Raw genomic sequence first — 10,236 nt, 5'->3', positions numbered from 1 at the left:
GCCAGACTCCATTTGTGGGGAGACATGTATATTTGGAAAGCTTGGGAAATTTAGACAGCTAGTCTGGGACTTGATTTGGTTGCAATACTGTTTTGGAAAGATGTCCATTCTTACTCAGCTTAATTTGTTTCCTGTCCCATAACAACAGCTTCTTCTTCCTTATTAGCCAAGTGCCCATGTGATGCAGTCGGTCTTCAGGATTGGGACTACAAATTATACCCAAAATGGTCAGGATGATGCCCTGGTTTAAGCTTAGCCTCCAATAACCAGATCCTGGCTCTCAGCACAGGCAAACATATTCCTCCCAACTCAGTTTCCTCACCTGCTTGGTGAAGCAGGAAGGAGGTTCAGGCTTACAAGGGGTAGAGAAAGGAATTATAGCTAATAAATCAGTTTTGCTGGCTGTCCAGAGTATTACTCCTTTACTCTAAAAAATTATCTAGGTGTAGTGACTGAGAAGTCGTGTCAGAGTCCAGAATTAAAGCAGACAAATGCTCTTTATACAGGAACTAACAATAAATATCAAGCATTGTTATCACTGAATCCTCAAAATAGCCTATGTGGGGAGGGTGACAGCCCCATTTCAGAGATGAGTTCAGGGTGATTAAATAATGTGGAGAAAGGTAAGAACAGCAGAAATTGCCAGTTACTTCCAGAACTGTTTATTTTGTAAGGAAGCAAAAACACCAATAGCAAAAGAGCAAAAGCAGATATACTTTTTCAAATTAGCTAAGTCAGCAGATTGTTCATTTTTATTTGTAGTTCCCAATTGTTTTTTTTAAAAGGTTTTTCAAATTTGCATACAGGTCATCTAAGACCAATAATAACTTGATCTAGCCCTATCTGGTTTGGCTCAGTGGATAGAGTGTCGGCCTTTGGACTGAAGATCCCAGGTTTTTATTCCGGTAAAGGGTACATGCCCGAGTTGCGGGCTCTGTCCCCAGTAGGGGGTGTGTAAGAGGCAACCAATCAATTATTCTCATCATTGATGTTTCTATCTCTCTCTTCCTCTCCCTTCCTCTCTGAAATCAATTAAAAAATAATAATAAGTTGATCTAGTTTAGGGACATGGAAAGGAGTATTGTTGACTAAGTATTAGTCACTAAAACAGATCTTTTTTGGGTAGATGGGCCATCTCTAAAGAGACTCTTATAATGCTCTTCCACCAGCCCCAACTCCATCCCCTCTACCAATGTCTTGTTTAGATCAGTAAAGAGCCAATTTTCTAAAACAAATGAAAGAAAAATAATTCCAAGCCCTTAGCAAAGTGAGCTTCATATAGGGAATGAGGAAGAGCCACGGGGAAAAGCAGCCCAACTCCTCTCCTACTAGAGCAAACACCTTCGTCTATGGTATAGGAATGCCTGCTAAACCATTAGAGCAAGCTGGCTTTCAGGAAGAGAAAGAAATGCAGTAGAAGAAAGTTCTTAGGACTGCTTAGAACCTGCTATCCTACTATGTGGAAAGCAGTGAGACAATCTTTCTGAAATAATATTGCTAAATTATTGTAATCCTTAGGCACAACCATGGAAAAGAGGCAAAGACTGCGGTTTTTTTTGATGGTGAGAAAGGTGGCCGGTCCCTTCTGAATGCCCCATGAGGTAACACTCTAGGGATACTATCCAGCCCAATTCTCCATCTGCACACTATTTGAGGCTATATAATACATTCATCTTTGGGCAAATGTTAGATGGAATTTTCTTAAACTTCTTCACAGATCAATTAAAATGCTTCTAGAGGATTGTTCCAAACTGTTAATTATGTCCCCAAAGGAAAACCAAACACACATTCTTTGAGTACTTTGTAATTTTCATCTTCCTAGAGAAAATTAGATTGCACTGTTGGCTTTTTCCCTAAAGAGGAGGAGAGATGGGAGACCTCTTCACAAGGTGCAATATAATAAGTAAACAGAAGACAAAAGCGAGAGATCTTTTTCTTGTTGTTTGGTTGCTTGGTTTGGGGAGAGGAGGTTACTGTTGTGACATGTTGCCTCAAAATATAAACAACACAACAGGAACAGCTGCTTTTCCTGTTTTCCAAGACAGAGAGACAGCAGTGCAGGGAAAACCTCACCCAGAGTTGCCTGCATAATGGTGCAAACGTCTCCTCTGGGCTATTCTACGAGTAACAGGTATTCCTTCAGAGAAGCTGGCAGCGGAAGGCCCTTCACTGCATCAGGCAGATACTGGAGTCCCAGGCTACGGCGCACAGCATAGCGAGAGAGTGTTTTTAGAGTTCCTGGGGCTGAGCACAGAACAGTCAGTTTCTCACATAGCTGCTGGTCTCTGGCCACTTCTCGTGGCATGGTGCCATTTTTCCTTAATTCAAAGTGTCCAACAGCCCTGTGGAGGAGCTCAAAGCAAGAGTCCTCTTTCTCAGTTCCAAGTCCCCTGACTAGCAGAGCCACCAGGCGGGAGATGGGTGTCTGGCCTTTTAGGTTGATGACTCTGACCTCTGCACCATAATCAAGAAGGATGCTGACGCTCTCAAGATTTCCCTTCATGGCAGCCCAGCTGAGTGGGGTATCATTGTTGTAATCCAGGGCATTGACAGAGGCCCCACTCTCTAGGAGGGCCCGCACACAGTCAGCATTGTTCTTAAAGGCTGCCCAGTGAAGGGGGGTGTCTCGGTTGCCATCCAGTGCATTGGGGTTTGCACCATACTCCAACAGGACCTCCACACAAGCCTCATCCTTCTCAGCTGCATAGTGGAGGGCTGTTCGGTTGTAACCATCCAGGGCGTTCACCTGAAGAGAGGGAGGAACTATATTACAGTAGATGGACTACTGAAGATGATAGGTGGGCAAAGAAGCGTGCATGTTTATCCACTACCCTTGCTTGCAATGTTCTGAACAGGAGGGTCAACAAGCAATTCCCAGGAGGGTCTTGGTGATTAAGGTAGAGATATCACAGGAGCTTAGGAGCAAATAGGAAAAGAACTGTACCCAAGCAACACTATTATGTGCACTTCCTCGCTGGCCTTCATTCTTTAGGTGCTTGCTGCTGTTCTCATTTATTATTCACTAGAATCTCTACCACAGAATAAGGGCTAAAGAAAGAGAAGATATGCCCTGGCTAGTATGGTTCAGTGGTTAGAGGCAACTACTCAATGTCGATGTCTCTATCTCTCTCTGTCTCCCCCTCTGCCCCTCCTTTCCCCTATATGCAGTAAAGAAAAACTGAAACATTTAAACTGAGTTCAACCTTGTATTTAGCTAAAAACTCTCATTTTCTCCTCCAAGATATTTTCATTGTCATCCCTGACATTAATCACTGGCTTTCATTTCAGGGTCACTCACAAAAGTGTTATGGAGCCCTGGTCAATTTGGCTCAGTGGATAGAACATTGGCCCATGGACTGAAGGGTCCTGGGTTCAGTTCCAGTCAAGGGCACGTACCTTGATTGCAGGCTTGATCCCTGGCCCCAGTAGGGGTGCGTGCAGGAGGCAACCAATCTATGTGTCTCTCTCTCATCAATGTTTCTCTCTCTGTGTCCCTCCCCATCCCTTCCACTCTCTCTAAGAATCAATGGGAAAATATCCTGGGGTGAGGATTGACACAAAAAAAAAAGTTATGGAAAATATAATGACAGTAGAGAACAACATAGCTGTGTGGAGATCAGATGCTGGAGCTGCCCTTTAGGCTTACTGATTAGTGTGTTTGGAGCCTGCACACCAGTTTCATGGCATGTCTGATTCAAACTAGTGCCTCTGCATGTGCACGTTAAGATAGCTCACCACAAGTCAAACTGCTTATATAATTATTTAACAAGCAGTTAGCAATTATTACATGCCAGTGTTCTAAATACTTTACAACCTTATAAAGGAGATATCATTGTCATCCCCATTTTACAGGTGGGGAAACTAAGGTAAAGAAAGGTTAAGTAACTTGTACAAGGTCACACAGCAGGAAGAAGTGACAGCTAGAATTCAAATCCATGAAGTCCTGCTCCAGAGTCTATTCTTTTAATACTATGCTGCTTCTCGCTAATGCCAACATAAATTAAACTATGGTTTTTACAGAAGCAAGATATACTAAAACAGAAAATAATTGGTAGGCAGAAATAGCACAAATAACCCAATATTGAGGAAGGGATTGCTAAATGATATGTATCTCCCAGTGACAGTGATATTAAGAATGCACGTCTGGTAGCAGCAGGTCTCACATGGTTTAGATTTAATCAGAGTCAAGGGACCTCTGCACTTACGCTCTTGGACAGTCAATAGGCAGTAAAAGGATTAAATGGAAGTATAAACAACTCCAGAAGGAAGGCTGGGAGAGAAAGGAGAGATAAGATTCCTTCTTTCTGGACAACTTTAAAAAGAAAGTCAAAGGAATGAAATCCTTAGGATGATTTTATATATTTGCCATTGCATTTTGCTTTCATATAGGCTATGCCAATATTACCAGGAGCTAGAAGGTGGGAAGAGATGGGAGAAGAGATAAATTTTAAGAAAATGTGAAGCTCCAGTTTTAGTAAATCATTAACGTAACAGTGTTAAGAACATTACCTCAGCTCCCTTTTCCAGGAGTAACTCCACACAGTCGGCATCGGACACCATGCAGGCACAGTGCAAAGGCTTCAGCGTGCCATGGGTGCAGTTCACATCAGCTCCCTACGGCAGAGGGCAACTTCAGTCAGTGTGCTCAGCTCTGGCTCATCAAGCAGGACAGAACTCAGAACTGAGTCCATGGGGAAGAGGGTTCTAACTCAACTGTAAACAGACTAGTGGTCCCAGTTTCTATTCCTATTAAATAATATTGTAATATATAAACCAAACAAAAACACTGACGATGAATAAAAGGGGCTGTCAATTCCTTAAATCAAGTTATTTTCTCCACAAGAGAGCCTGCCAGGTCATTTGGACATCACTGAGGACATAAGCTGATATGTAAAAGCGGTGGGAACCTCATCAGCAGGCAGGAAAGCCTGAAAAACTTTCTATGAGCACTAAGCTCTGAAAAAGTCAGGAAGTCAGACTGAAGCCAGCAGAACCGAGCGCGCTCTTTTTGCCATTCAACAGATGACCATCACTAATAGTAAGGTCACCTTAACATCTTTTTGTTTACAAACATTTTCAAATAGCCTCTTAGTGTCAGCATTCTTTGCCATCTAGCCGCTGGTACTTTTTTCCCCCCCAAATCTGATCAAGGAGATGGAGATACTACAGTCAGACCAAAGTCACTGAATGACTCAGCAGCAGAGCTAGAATTAGAACGTGACAAAATTTCTACTGCGGAGCCTTCGGATACCACTTTTGCTGAGAACAAGCTAACACCGTATGACGTTTTCTCCTCACTGCTGTGCCACAAAACTCTGAAGCACCTCAGAGCTCTAGGCTGTAAGTAAGGATTCTAAAGTTGTTAAAAAGAATGTACAGAAGTAACCATCTGGATAATTTTCTAGGGATCAAAAATTACGCTGTAGCCCTAGCCAGTTTATCTCAGTGGATAGAGTGTTGACCTGTGGACTAAAGGGTCCCAGGTTCCATTCCCATCAAGGGCACATGCCCAGGTTGCAGACTTGATCCCAGTAGAGGGCATGCAGGAGGCAGCTGATCAATGATTCTCTCTCATCATGATGTTTCCGTCTCTCTCTCCCTCTCCCTTCCTTTCTGAAATCAATAAAAATATATTTTTAAAAAATTACGCTGTAACTTCTCTTCAACAGGAATAAATATGCAGAAAAAGGTATCAGAGACCTTCTAGGATATACTAGTCATGAATTATTGAACAGTAGTGGTTAAATATCAGATATTTAGGTATTTTCTTAAGTCAAAAATTACCATGTATTTTAGGGGTTGATACTATTCTTTACAGAACTATAAGTGGTAGCTGTTGTTAGAAGGCAGGTGATATCTCTCCATGTAATCATAAAACACAAAGATTTGAAAACCACTTCTGCTTTGCTGGTCTCCTTCCTCCCTTAGTACATATGTAGAAGACTTTGAGCTTGCTGGATCCAATAGACACCATATCCAGACAGGGATTTCACAAAAAACATGAGACCAGGGTTATCTAGAACATATTTTCTGAAGGAAAATATCAGATGCTCAAAGTGAAAAGGAAAGGGGAAGAGAAGCAAAAAATAGGGAAAATATATTTCAATGGTCAATTACTACATTTAAAAATACTGAAAAATTACTTTGTGATCTTGAGCTGAGTCAAAGCTGCAAATCTGTACTCTATTAGGATTTCCCAGGAACTTTCACCTCCCCAAGGACTCTGTGTCAATAACAGCACACTCACCCCTCTGATGAGGTCCTCTACATTATCATGTGGGAAGGAACGAATGGCAGCAATTGTTCGGATTAAGCGCTCTGAGAGAGAGTATTTGCTCTGAATGCTCTGCATAATATACCACATACTGGAACTCATCAAGGCTCGGGGTTTGTTCACATGCTCCAAACTGCCTGAAACAAAGAAGTTTTAGGCATACACAGTATCACTGAGCTACCTGTTCTTAGGGGTAGGAGTCCTCTGAGGCCTTCCCAATACTAAAAGCAGATTTCAAAGAGATCAATGATTAGTTAATATAATTTTCTCTTAATCTAAAGAATTAATAATAATTGCTTAGGGAGCTGGGTAAACCTGGACACAAATGACCTGACCATTAGAACCTCAGTTCTACTCTCTGACCTAGCCTAGCACAAGATTTCCCCAAGAGGTCCCAAGAACCCCATGGAGTTCTGTGTGGTTTGAAACAAGTGTACACAAGGAAGGGGATTTTTTTAAAGTCTAAAGATGCCACAAAACATTCTTTTCCTCCTCTGAATTTTGTGGTCTTTATTATCAGCACCACCTTTAGGTTATTACAGTGGTCGGCAAACTCATTAGTCAACAGAGCGGCAAACCGTGGCTCGTGAGCCGTAGTTTTCGACCACTGGGTTATTTGATATGTTTGGCTTTGAATTATAGTTATATTCATATGTTTTCTCCTTCTACATTGTAATCAGCCCAGTCCCTGTTTACTTTCACTTCAGATCCAGAGAAAACACCAAGGGGTTTTATTGAGCACTGACCTATGAACCAGGAGGTTATGGGTTCAACTCCCGGTCAGGGCACATGCCCAGGTTGCTGGTTTGATCCCCAGTTGGGGGCATACAAGAGGCAGCCGATCAATGATTCTCCCTCATCACTGATGTTTCTATCTCTCTCTCCCTCCAGAGGAGCCCTCTTTTTTAAAAAAGAAAGAAATTATAATCAATTGGAAGGTAAGGCTTTTTTGTCTTCCACTTTTTTGCCCATGTAAGGCTATCCACAGAGACTTGCAAAAAGTAGGTATTTAATAAATATTGGTTGATTGACCAAAGGGCATGGAAGTGATTGTTACCTGTGAGGAGAGAGGGAAAAGACTTCGGAACAACTACATTTTGTTAATGACAAAGTATCTGTGAAACAGTTTAAAATGTTTTTAACAAAGAAAAAACGGGAAATATTGGAGGTAATATTCTTTTTTTTTTTTTTTTGAGGTAATATTCTAAAATAAGAAAGAAACCTAAAAGTACAACTCTGGAGTTAATTATATTAAATTAGAAAAGAATCCAAAGTTTGCACCAATGACACAATTATAGGGAAAGAAGCAGATTTGAGTGCAAAATGAATTAAAAATTTTAGTAACTGGCCATTTGTGAAAACTGAGAAATAGATTTGGGAACTATATATTGAGACCACAGGACAATTCTAGGATGGAAGAAGAAAATAATGTAATATTTGTAAATTCAACTATGATCAAAGTTTTGGCTGTATATATCAAGCATATCTCACAATTTGTAGAGAAAATATAGTATGTAGTATCAGCCCTCTATGTGTAACTATTTAGACTCTCTCTATATAAAAGCCTAAGCATGAATGACCAGTCAACAGGTCGCTATGAGGACACACTGACCACCAGGGGGACAGATGCTTCCACAGCCAACCACCCTTGGTCGGCCAACCTCCTGCGGTCCCTCCCCCTGGCCAGCAGGCCCAAATCGGCCAGATTGCTGGCCAGGCTGAGGGACCCCACCCATGCACAAATTCATGCACTGGGCTTCTAGTTAAACTATAAGTTCCTTGGGGGTAAATATAATCTTATTTTCAATAGTGCCTGGCACATGATAGGTTCTCAATAAATATTTGTTGAACCAATGTAAAGCTTATTACTTTGGATCTTAAAAAAATTCAAGACTTGTAATTAAACAACATTATGCATATGATGATTACTAAGGGAAAAATCCTAAAATTATTTTGGTCATTTCATATTATATCATTTTTGCTTTTTGTGATAGAGTATCCCCTCATACATTATGTAACATACTACAAACTCTAATAGTTTCTATTTTGCTAATCACTAGCCATTTCTGTTTAAATATATATACAGTAATAATTAATAGAATGCAAGTTAAAATTATTCAATTCATAGGTACCAATTATTCAAATTGGGAATTCTTCTCCCCTATGTTATTATGAATAAGCTTACACACTTGTTTGTATGTCTCTCTAAAATTTTCTAGATAGTTTAGAATTAGCATAATCTGTCCAACAGCCACTAAACTCCTCAGAGACAAGGGTCAGTATTTTATATTTCTTTGTTGCAAGGAAAGCGCAGAGGTGCGTTTGAATCAGAGATTCCAAGAATGGGGACAGAAGACAGAGCATCTGAAGTGGAAGGCTTAGACCGAGTGGTCCTGTTAACCGATTCTGGGCCATGATCATCTGAAGATGCTAAATAAACCCTGCAGTCATTTTGGGGGGTGCTCATGGAACTCCTAACTCAGAATATGACCAGGGGTTCTCTGCTGCTGCCTCCAAGTTCCTGGTGAAGAGTGAAACTCCGGGGCACATTGACAACATTCACTGTCAGGAAGGGTCCATGAAATCTAAACTCGACCTATCTCCAGTCAGCAGCCATGCACGGTTTGACCCCCAAGTGACCCCTTTCCTCTCCTGGAGCTGAAAGCCCTCTTTCCCCCATTTACTGTCACTTCAGATCCAGAGAAAACACCAACGGTGTTTTATTGCGAAGCTAAAAGCGAAGTCGGAGGCGACACTTAATAGCTCTGGTGCTTCCACGGGGAGGGGAGACCCTCGGCCCAGCCAGAGGAACCCCCAACCCCGCCGCACCTGCTGGGGGAGGGCTCGCGGCAGCTTAGTCTCGCCGAGACTAGTGGGCGGAGGGTAAGGGTACGAAATGAGAGGACGTGAGGTGTCACTTTCCGCATGTCTTCCCCTCAAACTGCAGCAAGCCTGGCAGGTCTCCCGGAGTCGGTACTTTGAGGGGGTCGCATAAACTGAGCCGCGGAAGCCCCAGAGGCAGACCAACCCCCTCCCTGGACTCCCAGAGGCCGGGACGAGATCTCAGGCTCGAGGGCTCGAGGACCCCGAGCGGAGAGTGGAGGAAGCGTTACCGGGCTTGGTGCCCCGGATTAGGGAACCTGGATGCAAGCATTCCCGCAGCGAGGGCCGCACTCACCGAACCGGGGGGTTGAGCTGGGTCGTGAGAGCGGCTGTCAAGGAGTGACCCGGAAGCAGAAGTTGTCACCAGCGGTCTCCTCTGTTTACAGGACTTAAAGAGCGACTAGGATAGCGCCTGCGCACCGACCAGTGTCCGTAGGAGGGCCGCGCCTGCGCAGACTCGTGAAGCATCGGTCCTTCCCAGGCCTAAAGAACCCGTCGCTCTGTCTGCAGGTCCAGAGGCTTTGCGCGCAGGCGCAATGTGGCGCTTTCGGCCGCAGCCGCGGGGCTCGGTTCCCCCGCCACCGGGCTCGGGTCCACCGCGGTGGGGACAAGCTCATTCACTGGCTGTTGGACCCACTCTGTGGGGCCGCACCTGCCTAGATGTGGCCTACAGTGGATCCATCTATGCCCCCCGCTGCCTCCCACGGCTCCATCTGAGATCAGTCCTGAAGACCTAGTTCCCAGATTATTCCCCAAGTAGCCGCACTAGTTCAGGAGACTGACCAGTTAGTAAGAGGTGTCTTTGGCTAATAAAAGAGGCTTCCAGAATTATTCATAATATTGGAACGCATTTATGCTCCTTGGAACCCTCCTGAATATTGTCAGCCCTCACTCAGAAGGAGCTATACCAAAGGTAAACCACCTAAGTGCAGTAGCCCAAACGTTGAGGACTGAAGAAGAGGTACATGCTAACAATAACGGGTCCCACCAAGAGAGATGCAGATGCCTGCGATGTACTTTCCTATAAAGCATGAACATTTCGAAGCCAGTAGCACGTAGTATAGTGATGCATACAAAAA

General features: G+C 43.3%; 1 protein-coding gene across 4 annotated transcripts; it reads right to left on the bottom strand.

The window, feature by feature from the left end:
* Positions 1–641: 641 nt before the first annotated feature.
* ASB8 (ankyrin repeat and SOCS box containing 8) lies at positions 642–9,591 on the bottom strand. Of its 4 annotated transcripts, none has more exons than XM_080659075.1 (4): positions 9,453–9,591; positions 6,248–6,407; positions 4,510–4,614; positions 642–2,746 (listed from the first exon to the last, which is right to left on the bottom strand). In XM_080659075.1, the coding sequence occupies exons 2-4, from the start codon at positions 6,374–6,376 to the stop codon at positions 2,114–2,116; spliced, it is 867 nt and encodes a 288-aa protein (XP_080515201.1). In that variant the 5' UTR covers positions 6,377–6,407; positions 9,453–9,591; the 3' UTR covers positions 642–2,113. The 4 variants fall into 4 exon arrangements, with proteins under 4 accessions (XP_080515201.1, XP_080515200.1, XP_080515199.1 ...); XM_080659074.1 differs by having other exon boundaries at positions 6,248–6,411; positions 9,453–9,555; XM_080659073.1 differs by having other exon boundaries at positions 9,388–9,485.
* Between the last annotated feature and the right edge of the window lie 645 nt (positions 9,592–10,236).

Source organism: Plecotus auritus (genome assembly GCF_963455305.1).
Source record: "Plecotus auritus genome assembly, chromosome: 3".
Classification (NCBI taxonomy): domain Eukaryota; kingdom Metazoa; phylum Chordata; class Mammalia; order Chiroptera; family Vespertilionidae; genus Plecotus; species Plecotus auritus.
Note: the sequence above shows the minus strand (reverse complement) of the source record. Positions and strands in the feature narration are given on the sequence as shown.

What these genes read in the sequence shown, in the direction of transcription:
- ASB8 (XM_080659073.1), bottom strand. Translation starts at nt 9,428, where the DNA reads ATGCTTGCATCCAGGTTCCCTAATCCGGGGCACCAAGCCCG. An exon ending in TAGAGGACCTCATCAGAGGG is followed by an intron (nt 4,615 to 6,247) that starts GTGAGTGTGCTG and finishes CCTCTGCCGTAG; the next exon opens with GGAGCTGATGTGAACTGCAC. An exon ending in TCCTGGAAAAGGGAGCTGAG is followed by an intron (nt 2,747 to 4,509) that starts GTAATGTTCTTA and finishes CCCTCTCTTCAG; the next exon opens with GTGAACGCCCTGGATGGTTA.